At 52.5% G+C, this 17,845-nt stretch overlaps 1 protein-coding gene across 10 annotated transcripts in view; it reads left to right on the top strand.

The window, feature by feature from the left end:
* The window catches only part of GDPD5 (glycerophosphodiester phosphodiesterase domain containing 5), an 89,616-nt gene extending 75,006 nt beyond the window's left edge, over positions 1 to 14,610 (top strand). For 5 of the 10 annotated variants that reach the window (XM_033120467.1, XM_033120463.1, XM_033120466.1 and 2 more), the window contains 9 exons: positions 1,441 to 1,523; positions 2,655 to 2,805; positions 3,354 to 3,572; positions 4,145 to 4,302; positions 4,637 to 4,784; positions 6,249 to 6,331; positions 6,893 to 6,907; positions 9,129 to 9,241; positions 11,464 to 14,609. In XM_033120467.1, coding sequence (XP_032976358.1) covers positions 1,441 to 1,523; positions 2,655 to 2,805; positions 3,354 to 3,572; positions 4,145 to 4,302; positions 4,637 to 4,784; positions 6,249 to 6,331; positions 6,893 to 6,907; positions 9,129 to 9,241; positions 11,464 to 11,612 — 1,119 coding nt within the window. In that variant the 3' untranslated portion in view covers positions 11,613 to 14,609. Of the gene's footprint in view, positions 1 to 1,440; positions 1,524 to 2,654; positions 2,806 to 3,353; positions 3,573 to 4,144; positions 4,303 to 4,636; positions 4,785 to 6,248; positions 6,332 to 6,892; positions 6,908 to 9,128; positions 9,242 to 11,266; positions 11,360 to 11,463 lie in introns of all 10 variants that reach the window. The other 5 variants (XM_033120469.1, XM_033120468.1, XM_033120471.1 and 2 more) reach the window with 4 other exon arrangements.
* The last annotated feature ends 3,235 nt before the right edge of the window (positions 14,611 to 17,845 follow it).

The raw sequence follows: 17,845 nt of genomic DNA, 5'->3' as shown, positions 1-17,845 counted from the left end.
AGGGAGAGCCAACTTCCCATGGCTCTCTCTAGGAGGCCCGCTCCTAACCCCAGGAGACCTGAGTTGACAAAAGCCTTTAGAAAGAGACTTTGCCCCTACCTTTTGCAGCCCCAGCCCAGGCAGGAGACAGCGAAGGCACTTTGGGTGGTCACTTGTGGGAGGCTGGCCAAAGGACAGAGATGAGATGGGTGGGAACTCCACCGAGTCCACACCCCTCGCTAGATGCCTCTTTGTCCCGCTCTACCTCTAGGTGGGACCTCGCACAGCCCACCTGACTGGGAGACAGGTAGCATGTTCCCCAAAGCTGCTCTGAACCAGGGAAGCGGGGGAAAAAAGGAACTCGTGTTAGACAGACCGCTGATGTGTTATCTCACCTATGATAACATTAGCCCATTTTATAGCTAAAGAAACTGAGGTTCCAAAAGGAGGTCATGGCCCAGGTCAGTGACTGGGAAATGGAATTGCTTCTTCTCAGCTCCAAAGCCCTTGCCATGCCAGGCTGCCTCCCAGAGGAGGGGCGTGTGTTACATGTTGGGGAACAGCCTGGCCACCGGGGGAGAGGATGGGAATGAGCGTGTCTTGGGAATGAGATCAGCCGTGGGGACCCTTCCCACCCCACCCCTCACTGTCAGGAGTCCTCCCTCCCTGGTTCCTGGTCCTGGCCCAATCCCTGGTATGGTGCTGACCCCCAGCGGCAGCAAAGGGTATGACAGGGTCCTCTCACCAGACAGAACCAGGGAGACAGAAGTGCAGCTCTCCCAACTGAGGAACCCTCAGTGAACAGTGAATACACGCTCCCAAGGGGAAAATGCAGAAACTGAGGGCTGTAGGAGAAAGATGCACCCAAGGTCACAAAGCTGGTTAATGGCAGAGTCAGGGCTAGAACCAGAATCTTCTGACGTATATGCTGTAAGGCGAGCAGCTGTCATTTGTTAAGCACTTATTGTATAGCAGACAGCATGCTAAGCGCTTTCAATCCAGGCAACAGTCTCAGAGGTGGTGTTGTCGTGACTGAATAGATGAAGAAAATGGTTGCCCCTTTGAAACCTTGCCATCCTGTCTGCCGTGTCCTCTCCCTCCGGGATCTCCAGCTGAACTCAGGGTAGAACAAGGGGAAAACCTGGCATTCAGCCCCAGCCCAAGACTGCCAGCCATAAGGCAGAGGACTGTAAAAAAAACCCCTCCTCCCACCTTTGTGCACATAACACTAACCACCCCGGCCGCCCCCTCCCCCTAACAAATGCTGTGAGGCAGGCATGATTTCACGTACGAGGAAACTGAGCGTCAGAGAAGCTGTGTGGGTGCCCAGGTCACAAAGCTACTGCTTGGAGGAGTTGGAATTAGAACCAGGCCCAACATGGAAGATTTTCCATTGGCTGGGCAAGTGGGTGTACGTCAGCTAAATCTCAGCTGCTCCATCACTACCTCCTTTGCCCCCAGCTGGCCCCAGAGCACACACTGATGTCCTTCCGAAAAGCCCTAGAGCAGAAGCTGTATGGGTTACAAGCTGATGTCACTATCAGGTAGGTGTCTGGGCTGGGAGGACGGCACTGCTTCTCACCCCCACTGCATCCACATCCGGGTTTCTGCTGGAGAAACCTCAGGTCCCAGAGCCTCGGAGATGCGAGGGCAGAGGCTTGGATTATCCACTGCAGAACAGGCACCCTGTTTGTGAAAATGAATCTGTGCCAAACTCCAGGATATAAAATACAGGAAGGAACAGATGCTCTTGGTTCAAGCAGGGTTGGCGGGTTGGGACCTGGAGCCCTGCCACTGCTCCATATGAAGACACGACTAGATCTGCGGGGCTCAGAAAGATGGGGCTCAAACACTCTGATAAGTGAAATCAGCACATTGAAGGGCAATGCATTCACTGTGGTGTCAATTATATTTTAAAAGACCACGTGAAACTGATTTATACAAGTAGATATATGCGTGCTAGTATCAAGGGCAGGAAGACTCCACACCAATCTAACAGATTATCTCTGAAAAGGGGAGAGGGGCAGGGCTGCCATGTATAGTTCACAGGTTGGGTACTGATCACACAGGTGAGGACACTTTCCCAGTGTAGGTCATCGAATTATAGATTTATCAAGACTTTCTGGTAGATGGTGGTAAAATACCCTGAGGAGGTGGGGCACAGGGGCCTTTTACTGTTTCACCCTAAGGTACCACACAGGCTATTGGCAGCTGCAGTGGAGTAGACCAGGACGATGGTGGAATAAAATGTCAATGCATTTGCACTGTTCTCATTATGGCATCACATGGACTGGGTTCTAAGCCAGGTTCCACTGCTACTGGCTTGTGGACCTTGAGCTAGGTACTTCCCTTTTCCAGCCTCGTTTTCCCCATTATCAAATGAGGTGGCACTTACCTTCCAAGATTGCTAAGAGATCAGGCCCAGCCCTCCGTCCTCAGCAGTCCCCACCCCCAGCTGCCCCTCATAGAAAGCTTAATGGAGTCACCCATCCGTCCAGTGCCCTCCCTGTGCAGACAGGGAACCTGAGGCTGAGGGGGGCGGGGCCTGCCTGGGTTCCAGGGTGGGTTGGTGTAAGTGGGTGGGAGGAGTGCGTGTGTGTGTGTGGGGGGGTGATTATTGTGGACAGGTGGGGGACCTGGATGGGCAGTGACTCAATGGCCCCACCTTCCTACAGCCTGGACGGCGTGCCCTTCCTCATGCATGACGCCACTCTGCGGCGTACCACCAACGTGGAGGACGAGTTCCCCGAGCTCGCCCGCAGGCCCGCCTCCATGCTCAACTGGACTGTCCTGCAGAGGCTCAATGCTGGCCAGTGGTTCCTGAAGGTCTGGCTGCACCTGTCCCAGTCCTAGGCATGGAAAGCACGGGCGGGGACCCCATGGAGTAGAGGGCTGGGGCGGCATCAGCTCAGGTGAACCCCACTACCCGAGCTTCCCTCACAGCCAGGCTGGCTAGCAGCCTCCTTGGGCTCCTGCCACTGTAGCCCTCATACCATAGTTGTCACTGCTTGTGCTGGCTGTGTGTCCCCCACCAGAAAAAGTAGATGGTGACAATAGTCCACAGTTAAAATTGTCAGCTCTGTAAAACTCTAAAGGGAGGTTGGTTCTCTGGTCTGAAATGCTATTACTACTAAAGGAGAAATGTGCTGGGAGCTGGGCTATGTTCCAAGCAAATAATTCTTTTGGGAAGCAGGGTGTGGGGTAGAGAGGTTAGGGTTGGGGTGTCCTAGAGCCCCACAGGGCCGCAGCCATCAATCAGCCTGACATGCTCACACACAGGCAGCTTGGGGGTCTCCACGCTTAGTAGCCAGGAAGGCACATGGAGACCCCCAAAGGGTTGGTGAGGCAGCCATGTGTGTCTTTGTCTCCGCCAGACGGACCCCTTCTGGACGGCCAGCTCCCTGTCACCCTCCGACCACAGGGAGGTCCAGAACCAGTCCATCTGCAGCCTCGTGGAGCTCCTGGAGTTGGCCAAGGGCAATGCCACGCTGCTGCTCAGCCTGCGTGACCCTCCGCGGGAGCACCCCTTCCATGGCAGCTTCCTGAACGTCACCCTGGAGGCCTTGCTGCGCTCAGGCTTCCCCCAGCACCAGGTGAGGCCTGGCCTTGCCCGGGAGCCCGGACCTGGCTGGAGCAGGACCCCAGCGGAGACTCACTGGGTCCCCTCTCCAGACCTCAGAGTCCACATTGGGAAAATGGGGGTAGCATGACCCGCCCCTCCCTGGCAGGGTCATCGTGGGGACAGAAGGGGAACAAGAAAGTCCTTTAAAACGTACAAAGGGCAGGAGCAGGTCCAGGTTCTCCCAAACAGTTATTTCCGCGAAGCATTGCCCACATTCTTGTTGTGTAACATTTGCAGATTAGAGGAATCCCGTGCCAACTTGTGACGCACACTAGATGCTGGTGGCCACGTGCAGAGTAACTGACGTTTGGGTCATCAGTCTTGTCATGACAGGGGTCCAGAGGGGAAGCTCCCTGGCTTGTCGCCAAAGCAATTCCCAGGTGTGGCTGGGACCACGTCCCCCGGGGGATGACTGTTACATGTAAGCTCTCACCGTGTGCCAGGTCCCATCTCTTAAACCTTCCAGGTACTCTGAGGAGGGATAGACACACTAACCCCATTTTACAGATGGGAAACCTGAGGCTGCCCCATCTCTGCCTGCAGGTCATGTGGCTCCCTAGCAGGCAGAGGCCCTTTGTGCGGAAGGTGGCTCCTGGCTTCCAGCAGACGTCAGGCTCCAAGGAGGCAGTGACCAGCCTGCAGAAAGGCCACATCCAGTGGCTGAACCTGCGCTACACTCAGGTGTCCCGCCAGGAGCTCAGGTGCCCATCCCACCTGCCCCCACTCACCCAGAGGAGGCAGGACTGAGTTCCTCCATTCCTGTCTCATACACACACACACACACACACACACACACACACACGTGGGCAGAGGGGTAGACACACAGGAGCTCTTGGGTCAGAGCAGAGGTCCAGAGCGTCAGGTAGACCTGGGTTTGTTTCTGAGCTTGGCCTTCTGGGAGTGAGTGGAGAATCCTTCCTCTGGGGACAGTTGTGAGGCTGGCATTAGGTTGTGAAGGGGCCCTGCTTTACTGGCTTCCCCACTGGGCCGGAGGCCCAGAGCTGCATAGCACCCAGCCTGCCGCCTGCTTCACAGGGACTACGCATCCTGGAACCTGAGTGTGAACCTCTACACGGTCAACGCACCGTGGCTCTTCTCCCTGATGTGGTGCGCGGGCGTCCCATCCGTCACCTCTGACAACTCCCACGCCCTGTCCCAGGTGCCTAACCCCCTCTGGATCATGGTGAGTTGGAGGATTGTTGGGGGCCAGTGTGCACCTGGGGGGAGCACCCAGGCCCCGGGGGGGCAGGCTCCACACTTTGGGCTCTCTGGTGAGGTCTCAGGGTGGGGGGAGTGCTGAGAGGGGTACAGGCGTGAGGCACGAGGAGGATTTTCATGGCCTCCAGGGTCTGCACTGGGGTGCTGGGAGGTGGGAGGAACCTGGGTCCGACCCACAGGAAGAAAATGTCACTTAAGACCCCTAGAGAACTAGTGCCCAACTACTTGGGTCTTTTGGTTTGGGGTGTTGTTTATTATATTTTGTTTTAAGGGAAGGGAAGGCATTAGAAAAAGGGTAATAGGACAAGAATGGAGAACGTTAAAAATGTCCTGAGATTACAGCGAGTGGAACCAGTTTTCAGTTGCTTGACGGAGCACTTGCAGACAGGCCTGACTGCCAGTCCCAGCTCGGCCACTGGGGGCACTGGGGAGCCCTTGGCTTCCTCTCTGTGCTCCCACTGCCGCCCTCTGAGGTGGTGCAGGCAGATGGAGGGTCTCGTTACCGCTAAGACAGGGTCAGTAAATCAGATCCAGGTTATGGAGAGGCCAGTCCATCCGCCTGCCCATTGTCCTTCAAAACCTCCAAAGGCTCAGCTCAGAATGAGATGCAGTAACACTGACTGTGGCAGCAGTAGCGATGAGCACACTTGAATTTTGGGGTCATAGACGTTGACCAACAGCAGGAAGTGCCCCTGCCCCACCTCTCCTCCAGTTACCTGAGGTCCAGGTTTCCCTCCTGGCACCCTCTCCACTCGCCCTGGAAGGGAAGCCCCCAGGCTCCCCACCCTGCAGTGATGCGTGTACTCTTACACCCACACAGAGACACACACACACTCACACCTGCAGTCAGGTTGCACCCGCGACTCATTTATTTGTCTTTCATCATTTTGGTGTGTTTTTTTTAATGTTATTATATTTTTTTTTACCTTTTTTTTTTTAATTTATTGGGGTGACAATTGTTAGTATATTTTGTTTTATTTTTAAACTTTTTTTCAAGTGTGCTTTTCCAGGACCCATCAGCTCCAAGTCAAGTAGTTGTTTCATCTAGTTGTGGAGGGCGCAGCTTACAGGGGCCCATGTGGGGATCGAACCGGCAACCTTGTTGTTAAGAGCACTGCACTTTAACCAACTGCGCCAACCGGCTGCCCTTTGTCTTCTATTATTCACCTCTTGCTTTGAGCCCCCTTAAGCACACAGACGCTCCAGCCTGAACACAAACCACCTCCACCCCGCACACCATGCAGATCTCTTTGCTCCTGTACGTGCGCGCTCATGCACACAGACACACCCAGGCCCACAGCGCCCACTCCTCCAGGTCTTCCCCTGCCCCACCCCAATGGTGAAGGTCCTCCTGCCCCTGGGCCCTCAGTCTGGAGCCCGGTGTGGACCGGCCATGACTAGAGGCTGGCCTCGGGCCATCTGTCCACAGCCCCCGGACGAGTACTGTCTCATGTGGGTCACCGCCGACCTGATCTCCTTCACGTTCATCGTCGGTATCTTCGTGCTCCAGAAGTGAGTAGGCTCTGACCACATTCCATGGCCTTCCCTGCCCCCAGACAGGCCCAGCTCCCACCCCCGCCAGGTGATACTCCTCCTGAGCCCTGGGCCAGGAGAAGGCCTGACCAGATGACCTGTGCAGGGGAGAAGGAGGACTCCCAGTGGACCCCCCCGCCACCCCTTCAGCCAGAGCTGGGTGGCTTCTGGAATGAGCTCCCAGCTGGGAGCCCAGAGTCAGCCTCTGCTGTGAGTTGCTGTGTGGACTCTGACGCATTTCAGCGGCTCCTCTCTGGTTTGTCTCCTCACCTGGGTTCCCGCCAGCACTCAGCACTTGGTCATGCCATGCTGGAGACTCCCGACCCCTCAGGACAACAGCTGGGATGGTGCTTGCAGTGGGGAGGGGGAGGTGGCCCAGGGGAGGGCTGAGGGCCAGGCTGGGGTCCCAACCAGCCATGAACCAATGGGAAGGGGTTTTATTCTTGACTGATGTTCTCTGTCCCATACCGCTCTGACCCGGCGCATGTCCCTCCTCTCTCTCCCCAACCTCCCCCTCTGCTGCACTCTGGCATCTCACAGCTATCACTTGATCAGGTAATTCTGGTGTGGTCTCCCTCCTCCTGTTCCTTTTCCTTCCTCTTCCTTGCCACCCCTTTCTCCAGTTCCTCTGAAAACCTGCACCGAGCGCTGTGCCTGGGTCAAGCTCCTTCACCATCACCCTCCCAGACACCTCCCAGCCATCCTCCCTCAGCCTCCCTTCTTTTCCCATCTCGCCTCGTGTACCCCTCTGCTCTCTGTTCCTCCTGCTGTTTCTGCATATGGGGAACCAGTGTTTCCTTGCAGGTTGTTGACCTGGCCTCTCTCTGTTCCAAAGGGTCTTCCTCTGGGGAGGGGCTCTGCCTGGGCACCCCACGTCCCCGTCACTTGCAGGGACATCACCACTGCCCAGCATGCATCCTGCCAAGTCCATTTCGCCTTTCCCGTCTTCTGTCGCCTTCCCCACTTCTGGGTTTGCCGCTCCCATAGCTCACTCTCTGTTTATCTTTCTGTGTCTCTCTCATCTATTTTTCACTTTGTCTCTGACTCCCCCCCATACACACAGCCTCCCCCACCTTCCCTGGGGAGGGTCTCACAGTGTCCTAGATGTGCCTAGCTGCAGAGACCCTCGCCTGCCCCTTCCCTCCTGGGGTTAATGTTAACTTCCAAGATGAGACCTAGGTCTCAGAGGTCAAATGCCTTGGGACCTCCTGGGTCAGGGGGCTTCACTGACCTGCTTCCAGGAGAAATTCTGTGCTCCCCAGCTGTGGGAAGAGCTCAGTGAAGGGGATTTACGCAATCCTCCCCCATTCTCAGTCGGCACACATGCACACGGGCTGGCAGGTGCTGTGCTGGGCCTGAGCAAGGAGTCAGGCCTTGGCACACAGCCCCGGATGCAGGGGAGGCGGCCATGATGGCCCAGGTGCTGGCACGGAAGTGCTGGGCTCGCTCAACATAGTCACGGCGGGATCACTGTCTTCTTGGAGGTCGAGAGGCCTGATGGAGAGGGGGAGCCTGGGGGAAAGAGCACTTCCCTGAGGGCCTCATTCTTCCACTCATTCACTCAACAGGTATTTAGGGCCCCCCGCCCCCCACAAGCAGGTACTGAGGTTGGCTGTCGGAGACACAGTGGTAAATAAGAGACTGGCTCACTGCCCACAATGACACCAAGGGCACCAGCCCAGCAGAGAGCAGGCCGCCTTCCCCTCTGCCTCCTGCTTTCCCCTTGTCTGTCTGCAGCGTTCACCCACCCATCTGCCTGTCCATCTGTCCATTTCTGCTGCGCTGACCCCAACTGGAAACAAGTGATTCCTTGTGGAGTCTGGGCTCCCTCCATCCACCCCAGCAGGGCTCAGTGCCCTGGGGAGTTGGGTTCTTGTTTCCAAGCTGACCCCCGCTTCTCTTGGTGGGGGTTGGGTTGGGGGGGAGGTCCAGTGAATCCTTCTGTCCAGGTCACAGAAAAAGTCTCCAGTTCAGGAGCCAGGGATTTGGGGCTAGTTCAGAGGAACTACAACAGGAAAAATCGTGCCAGCTCTGCCTGGCTTCTGCATGCCCTGTGCAGCCCCAACTCTCTGTCCACTTCATTTTACACCCCCACCCCCACACTCGGGCCTGGCCCCTGCCTTGACCATCAGAGGGATTAACGCCCCAGCTTGTGCCTCCCGTTAGGGAGCATGTACCCCACTCTTCTAGGGTTGTTAGAACAAAGTAGCAGCAGACCTCACCCCGAGTCTCTATAACACCCTTGCCTCTCAACCTGTGAAGACCAGCTCTGAGCCAGGCCCCTTGCCATGTCCCCTCACCTCCCTGCTTTCCTTCATGTCCTCTCGGGTTTTCCTCTGGCTCTGCTCAGCCTGGTCATGATGGTGGAGCCGTAGGAGACCCCAAGATTGGGGTGTACCCAGGGCAGTCATCAGTCATTCCTGCTAAGCCACCCCCCCACCCCAAATTTATCCCCACCAAGGAAGATCAGGTACAAAATTGGGGGCACCTGAGACAGAACTAACCAACCCCAAAACGTCTTCCTGGGCAAGGGGGAGCTGACCTCGGGTTCTGGATGTCAGAGGGAAGCAGGAGAACCCTGGCCGAGAGTCAGCAGGCTCTGATCTAATTCAAGGCCCAGCTCTGCCCATTGCTGGGCCTTAGTTTTGCCATCTGCATAGTCAGACAAGAGTCCTGCTGGTCTCTTGGGTCAGATCCAGAGAGGCTGGAAGTGGGCAGGTCCCTGCTCCAGGGAAGGGTGGAGAAGGACCCAGTGCTCACAGGGCCATCTCTGCAGGTGGCGCCTGGGTGGCATACGAAGCTACAACCCTGAGCAGATCATGCTGAGCGCAGCCGTGCGCCGAGCCAGCCGGGACGTCAGCATCATGAAGGAGAAGCTCATCTTCTCAGGTACGCAGCCACACACAGGCCGAGGCTGGCACTGCTCAGCGCCCTGCACTCACCCCACACATGCACACGCAGCACACACATGCAGGGACACGACACGGATATATACACATCCACACACACGGAGGCACACCCTCCACGTACAGTCATCAACTCCAGATCCTACAGCTCATTGTCAGCCCCCAGGGTGGTGGGCAAGGGTGGCGTGAGGGGAGAAGTCTGCTTTGAAGGCCCATCCCCCTTTGCTTTGTTCATACAGGGACCCCACATACGGATTTCACCCCTGTTGTTGCCAGCCCTAGTCTGATGGAGGAGGCAGCTATATAAGCAAATATATGGAAAATTGGGTGTCCCTAGACCTTGAACAGATGGTGCTGAACCAGAATGGGGGTACAAAGAAGGAGAGAGGGTCAGAGCTCCCTGGGACAATGAGGAAGGTTTTGGAACCCACTTTGCAAGGAGGTGACATAGCTGAAATGGAAATGATGGATAGGAGAGGCGTGGGTGACGGGTGCAGAGGGAGGCAAGGGCATTCCAGGCAGACAGCACGTGTTCGGAGGTAGTGAGGGAACACTGCTTGCAAGGGCACCAAGAACTAAATATCACTCCCTACAGCTGTGGTGGGGGGCGGGGGGCTCGGGCTTCATTCTGACAGCAGGGGAGGGTCGTGGCAGGTTTGTCTTTGGCCACGTTTGCGGTAGGGCTATAACAAAGTACCCCAAAGTGGGTGGCTTAAACAGTAGTTTATTGTCTCCCAGTTCTGGAGGCTGGGAAGTTCACGATCAAGGTTGTCAGCAGGGCCGTGAGGCACGGATGTGGTCAGTCCTTTCCCAGACGTTCACACGACGTTTTCCCAGAATGTATCTCGGAAATTCAGGTGATAGATGTGGACAGGGAAACAGAGGAGAGATTTAGAGTATTTAGGAGCCGATGCCCTTGCCTTCCAATCCCAGCTCTATCCCTAACGAGCTCTGGGAACCAGAGTACACTGTCTCACCTCCCCCGGCGTCAGACTCCTCGTCTGTAAGGGGCTAGCACCGCATCACCGGGTGCCTGTGAGGTTTAGCCCATGCTGGGCCCAGAGGTGCTTGGTAAACTCTGCACGAAAGAGAGCCCCATGTGGTGACTGGTTTTGGTGGGGCTGGCTCCAGGGATCAAGGATAGTGTAACCATCTACTGGCACTCCTTCCTTCGCTTGTTCCTCCAGGAGATGAATGCCAGGTACTGTTTTAGGTGCTTAGGGTACAGATTCTTGCCTGTGGGGCACTTACATTCCTCCTACCTTTGCTCAAAAACCCTCCTTCTCCAGGGAGTCTTCCCTGTGCACCAAGGCTTGGCTGGAGTGCCTCCCCGAGTCCCATAGCCCTCTGGCCACACTGGGGAACTTCTGAAGGAGGGGTGTGTCCCCAAACCCCTGCACTGTGTTAGGCCCAGAGCAGTCGGGAGGGGCAGGTGGAAGGAATGGAAGGCAGGAGGCCATCCCCAGGTCGGGGCGGTTCTGCCCACCCAGACACCCCTCTTACAGTCCCCAAGGCCACTCACTGAGCCCTTCTGAGTGGGGGCTCCGGGGAGTCAGCCACGATCTTCCCCCCAGGCTGAGAGCTCCTCTCCAGGGCCCCTGAACCCCATCAAGCCACCCGCATCTCCTCAGGGTGCACTCAGCCCCCTCAGCAGCCCTTTCCTGAGCCTCTACTGCACGTCCAGTGCTATGCCAGGTACTGGGAACACACATGCCCAGACTTCGCCCCCGTCCTTGAAGTGCTCCAGATTCTGGTGGCCACACACGGTGACAGTATAGGATGTGATGGGGCAGGGGAAACAGGCAGGGTCATCCCAGCCTGGGGGGAGCTGGGGCTGCTTTCAGGAGGCTTCAGGAATAGAGATGAGAGGAAGAGAGCCAGATTTTAAGACCAGGAGGTGTTGATCGGGAGGTCACTCCCAAGAGAGGGACCAGTATGCAAAGGCCCTGAGGAAAGGAAACACCTGGGTGCCACGCTCAGGAGGGTACAGATGGGTTTCTGTGGCTAGAAGGTGGCGTGCAGGGGAGACTAGACACCCAGGACCGCCTTGGATGTCAAGTTCAATACCAAACCTGAACACAGTGGTTTCATCAGCCTCCAAGTACGTGAGTCATCGCGGTTCCCCTTCCCACGAATGATGCTGGCCGTCCCGGTCCACCCCTCTCCTGCTCCCCGCTCACACTCTCCCTCCCTCTGGCCCAACAGAGATCAGCGACGGCATAGAGGTGTCCGATGAGCTCTCTGTATGTTCAGACAACAGTTACGACACGTATGCCAACAGCGCCACCACCCCTGTGGGCCCCCGAGGGACTGGCAGCCGTGCCAAGACGCTCATAGACCAGAGTGGCCATTAGCTGAAGACCTATCTTCCCAGGCTGTGCCTAAGACGGAGACCAAGGAACCCGGAGAGCTGGCAGAAGCGTCTGGACTCGGGGTGCTCTGGGAGCTGGCTCCACAGCCTCCTCGTGGGCTCCAGCCCTTGTCTACCATGGACTCTCCTGGAGGGGGCGCTCCTCGTCCCTGAGCCCAGTCGGGCCAGGACTCCAGCCTCTCAGGTGCCCCTGCAGGCCTGGGGCTCCTTCTTCTGGAAAGTAGGGGGCCTGGTCCTCCTCTGAGACCCTTCCTCACACCCTGGTCTGCAAGCTTTGATGGGTCGCTGGGCCATGCCATGCCCCCGTGGCAATGAAGGATGTGGATGCCCACGCATGACTGTCCTGTCTGTGCTGTGAGGAGGCAGCTGATTTCTCCGAGTTTCTCCTGCCTCAAGGGCCTGGGCTAGGCCTCTGCCTCCAGCAGCTCTGCTCTTCTGTCAGTCTCAAAGCACAAGGAGATTCAGCTCAGGAGGAAAGCCTGCTGAGACACTCCTCCCGACCAGCCCCCCACTGCTGCTGGCCCTGCCCCAGGAGAAGGCCTGAGCCATGGCCCCCAGGAGCAGCTGGAGGCGGCCAGAAGAGCACGGCCAAGTGTCCAGCAGACCCCTGGGGCAGAGTGGCCCAGGAGATGCAGACTGACATAACCTCAGTTCTCACCTCAGTGGCCACCGGGGAAAAGTGTCCTAGGTATGGTCATGGGTGGGCGTGTGGCCATGGAGGCCTGCAGTGGAGGGAGCGTGAGGGGCCTTGGCCACCGTGATTAAAGCTGCCATCTTGACACGTCATCTCTGAATTGCCATTGGGAGGGTGGGAACAGAGCTTGCTAGGTTTAGGATTCAGCCCCCATGATTTGAGGAGGAGCCATTCTCAGAAATGAGCAGGAGAGTGGCAGGATGGGTGAGCCCCTCTCCCACCTCACCAGGGCTCCGGGGGTTCCTTAATAGCCTGGTGTTGGGGACCAGTATCCCCACATTGTGCTGGGGAAGACGGTCTTGGAGGAGTAAAGTGACCATCCAAGGCCACACAGCTGAGAATAGGCAGAGCCAGCGTCCCACCCAGACTCGCCCTGAGTGTGTGCATGCCGTCTGTAACCGGCGGCGAATGGCATGGCAGATGGGGAGGGCTCCTGCGCCCGATGCAGGTTGGGCAGTGGGACGAGGAGGTCCCCTCACAGCCACATGGAGGCTTTCTGAGCTCCCTGGCCACAGACGGACGGACAGGCCTTCAGCTGGGAAATGCCTTCCCCCCATGGCAGAGGTGTGGCTTGGACATCTCCAAGATTTGGACCTGACTGAAGAGTGGCACAGTGGGGGACCTGGGCTGAAAACCCAAACACAGCCCCTGGAACCACAGATGTCCCTTCCTGTCTTTCAGTCCTCGGCCTCTGCCCTCCATGAAGGGGGCAGCCATGGAGTCAGTGCAGGGCTATAATTCCCATCTTTGGCCTAAGAGTCTGTGTGATCTTGGGTGTGTCCTAAGAGGGGAGGCAGGGGTGGGGAACTCAACCCTAGCACCAGCCTGCATTAAATAAATGCAGTGCTTTCTGGGAGCCAAGGGATGTGTCTCTTTGCCAAGCAGGGATTTGGCTTCTGGATAGAATTCTTGAGATCTGAGTGATTATGGCCCCTTCTTGAAGGAAAGGAAGAGAAAGCCCTCCCAAATGTCAGAACCCAGACTGGGCCCCCCATAGTAACCTCTAGTGCTGTGACAGATTCATCCCTCCTTTCCCCCGACTGAGCAGCTGCCAAGTGCTTCCCCTCCTGGCGCAGCGGTCAACTCCCGCCTCTCCCTGGGCACAAGGGAGTATGAGTGAAACCTGGAACAGCTGAGTCAGGGGTGGGGTACACTGCCCTACCCAAAATGCCCCACAACCTCCTCTCCAGCCTTGGCAGGCACATTAGGAGAATGGGTTTGACCTTTCATGCCAGACTCTTCCTGTGCAGTCATCACCCCTGGCCAACATGGCCCCAGCTCCTGGTCAGACCTGGGCAAGTTGAGTTGAGTCTTCAGGAGGGGATAGAGGGTGTTGGGAGCTCTGAGTGGAAAGGCCCTGCCCCTTGACCTGCAGGGTTACTGAGAACCCCACATTACTGCCGTCCTCCCCTTGTCTACAAAGGACAGCCTGACTGCCCACTCACAGGGAAACCGGAGACAGGTCTCCTCCCCTGCCACCATACCCTGTAGACTCCTTCCTTCCTTCCTTCCTCCCTGGGACCTCAGCAGGTGAGCCCTCCTCCAGGCTGAGCCCACCCTCCACTGCCTCCAGGGCCCTGTGTGAACTTTCAGCCCCTCCTTCCCAATTACAGAGACAAAGGTGCCCGAATCTAGAGATCCAAAATGGTGGCAGCACAGGACGATGCTGAACTCACCCCTTCCCATGGGCAAAGTCAAACATACATGTATACATAGAAAGCAATTACTCCTACAAGACAACTGAGGACTTCACAAACAGCATCTGAACCACCAACAGGAGAAAGATGGAATACAGAAGGCTAGGAAGCTGCAGGACCCTGCAGGAGCTGCGGGAACTCTCCCGGCCGGAGGAACCTATGAGCACCATTGTTTGTGTCCCTGTCCGCGTGGATAGGGTGGCGGCTGTACTCAGGTGCTCTGGCCTCCTGCCAGGTCACTTCAGTGTGTTCCCAGACGCATCACCCAAACGCATTTCGGCCCTGAACAAAGGAGCAAGCACAACCAACAGGATATTACTACACACACCTGGCCTCCCCACCTGGAACCACTCCTCTCAGTAGGCCAGTGTCTCCATGCCATAGACTCCCACTCGGCTCCTACCAGCCTGCCAAACCCACCGGCACATACAGCCTGCACAGAGGTCTCCGCTACGTAAGGCCACTTTTTCAAGAGTAGGAGAGTTATTTTGTTTAATTCATATAAACAAACAGAAGTCAAACACAATGAAAAGAAAGAATATCAATGAAGGAACAAGAAAAATCCCCGGGGTGGGGGGTGGGGGGGACTAAGGAAACGGAGATAAGTAATTTGCCCAATAAAAATTCAAAGAAACAGTCATAAGGATGCTCACCAGACTTGAGAGTGGAATGGAGGAGCTTAGGGAGAACTATAGAAAGTATAATAAAGAACCAATCAGAGATAAAGAATACAATAATGGGAATGAAAAACACATTAGAAGGAATCAACAGCAGATTAGCTAATACAGAAGAACAGATCAGTGACCCAGAAGACAGACTAGTGGAAATCAATCAGAACAGCAAAAATAAAAAAATATTAAAAATGAGGAATAGTTTAAGGGACCTCTGGGATAACATTAAGTATTCAAATGTTCACATTACAGGGACCTCAGAAAGACAAGAGAGAAGGGACAGAAACTTTATTTAAAGAAATACTGTGTTTCCCCCAAAAAAAGATCTACCCCAAAAATAAGCCCCAGTTAAGATCTCAGACAGATGGACACATTTAGTACGTTATGACGATGTTCCAGAAGATGACATGACTGTATTTGAATAAATGTAGACTGTTGTACATGAAAAAATAAGACATCCCCTGAAAATAAGCCCTAATGGAGCAAAAATTAATATAAGACCCGGTCTTATTTTCAGGGAAACACAGTAATGGCTGGAAACTTTCCTAACCTGGGAAAGATAACAGACATCCAGGTCCAGGAAATATAGAGAGTTCCAAACAAAATGAAACTAAAGAGACCCACACCAAAACATATTGCAATTAAAATGGCAAAAGTTAAACAGATACTCTTGAAAGAATCAAGAGAAAAATGAGTAACATACAAAGGAAACCACATAAGGCTTCTTGAAAGAATCAAGAGAAAAATGAGTAACATACAAAGGAAACCACATAAGGCTATCAGCTGATTTCTCAGCAGCAACTTTATAGACCAGAAGGGAGTGGCAGGACATCTTTAAAATACTGAAAGAAAGGAACTAGCAACCTAGAATAATTTACCCAGCAAGGATCTCATACACAATTGAAAGATAGATAAAGAGTTTTCCAGACAAGCAAAAACTAAAGGAGTTCATCACCATTAAACCAGTTTTACAATAAATGTTAAAGGGTTTTCATTAAACAGAAAAGGAAAGGCCATAACCAGAAATAAGATGATATTAGAAAGGGGAAAATCTCAAAGGTAAAACCAAATATTTAATACAGGAAATGAGACATTTAAAAAGCTACTACAAAGGTCAAAAGATGAAAGTATCAAACTCAACTCAAATTACAATAAATAGGAGATACACAACACAAAAAAATCTAAAACATGATGTCAAAAACATAAAGCGTGGAGGGGAGGAGTAAAAATGTCGTCTTTACAGAATATATTTGAACTTAAATGCCTTTCAGCTTAAAATAGACTGCTATAGATACAGAATGACATACGTAAACCTCATGGCTGCCACAAACCAAAAACCAACAAAAGATATACAAAGAACAAAGAGAAAGGAACCAAATAAAATACTAAAAACAGTAAACCACAAGGGAAAAGATCAATAGAAGGAGCAGAGAACTATAAAAACAACCAAAAACAATGAACAAAATGGCAATAAATACATATCAATAATTACTTTAGATGTAAATGGATTAAGTACTCCAATAAAAAGACACGGTGGCTGAATGGATTAAAAAACATGACCCACTTATATGCTGCTTACAAAATAACTCACTTCAAATCAAAAGACACGTACAGACTGAAAGTGAAATCAATAAAGAAACAGTGGCCTTAAATGACACATTAGGCCAGATGGATTTAATTGATATATTTTTTAAATACTTCACCCAAAAGCAGCAGAATATACATTCTTTTCAAGTGCACATGGAACATTTTCCAGGACAGACTATCTGTTCAGCAACAAAACAAGTCTCAATAAATTTAAGGAGATTAAAATCATATCAGGCATATTCTCTGATCACAATGGTATGAAACTAGAATTACAAGAAAAGAACTGAAAAGCACACAAACACATGGAGGCTAACATGCCACTAAACAATGAATGCGTTAACAACGAGATCAAGGAGCAAATCAAAAGATGCCTTGAGACAAATGAAAATGAAAATACAATGACCCAAAAATATATGGGACACAGCCAAAGCAGTTCTAAGAAGGAAATTCATAGCAATACAGGCATACTTCAAAAAACAAGAAAAATCTCAATCTAACCTTACACCTAAAAGAACTAGAAAAAGAACAAACAAAGCTCAAAGTGAGTAGAAGGAAGGAAATGATAAATATCAGAGCAGAAATAAATGAAATAGCGACTAAAAATACAATAGAAAAGATCAATGAAACCAAAAGCTGGTTCTTTGAAAAGATAAACAAAATTGACAAAACTTTAGCCAGACTCATCAAGAAAAAAAGAGGGCCCAAGTAAATAAAATCAGAAATAAAAGAGGAGAAGTGACAACTGACACCAGAGCAATACAAAGGATTATAAAAAAAATACTACAAACAATGACATTGAACAAATTGACAACCTGGAAGAAATGGATAAATTCCTAGAAACATACAATCTTCCAAGACTGAATCAGGAAAAACCAAAATCTGAACAGACCAATAATAACTAATGAAATCGAATCGGTGATTAAAAAACTCCAAACAAATAAAAGTCGTGGACCAGATGGCTTCACAGGTGAATTTTACCAAACATTCAAAGAAGAATTAACACCTATCCTTCTCAAACTATTACAAAAAATTCACGAGAAGGGAAAGCTCCCAAATTCATTTTATGAGGCCAGCATTACTCTGATACCAATACCAGACAAAGACACTACAAGAAAAGGAAACTATAGGCCAATAGCCCTGATGAACATAGATACAAAAATCCTCAACAAAATATTAGCAAACCAAATTCAGCAATACATTAAAAAGATCATACATACACCATATCAAGTAGGATTTCTTCCCAGGATGCAAGTCTGGTTTAATATCCGCAAATCAATTAACATGATACACTATATAAACAAAATGAAGGATAAAATTAACATGGTCATATCAATAGATGCAGAAAAAGCATTTGACAAAATCCAACATCCATTTATGATCAAAACTCTCAGCAAAGTAGGGATAGAAGGAACATACTTCAACATAATAAAGGCCTATATGACAAATCGACAGCTAACATTATAATGGTGAAAGGCTGAAAGCTTTTTCTTTCAGATCAGGAACAAGATAAGGGTGTCCACTTTCACCTCTTTTATTCTGCATCATATTAGAAGTCCTAACCACAGCA

Source organism: Rhinolophus ferrumequinum, chromosome 11, assembly GCF_004115265.2.
Source record: "Rhinolophus ferrumequinum isolate MPI-CBG mRhiFer1 chromosome 11, mRhiFer1_v1.p, whole genome shotgun sequence".
Lineage (NCBI taxonomy): Eukaryota > Metazoa > Chordata > Mammalia > Chiroptera > Rhinolophidae > Rhinolophus > Rhinolophus ferrumequinum.
This window is presented reverse-complemented; position numbering and strand designations above follow the sequence as displayed.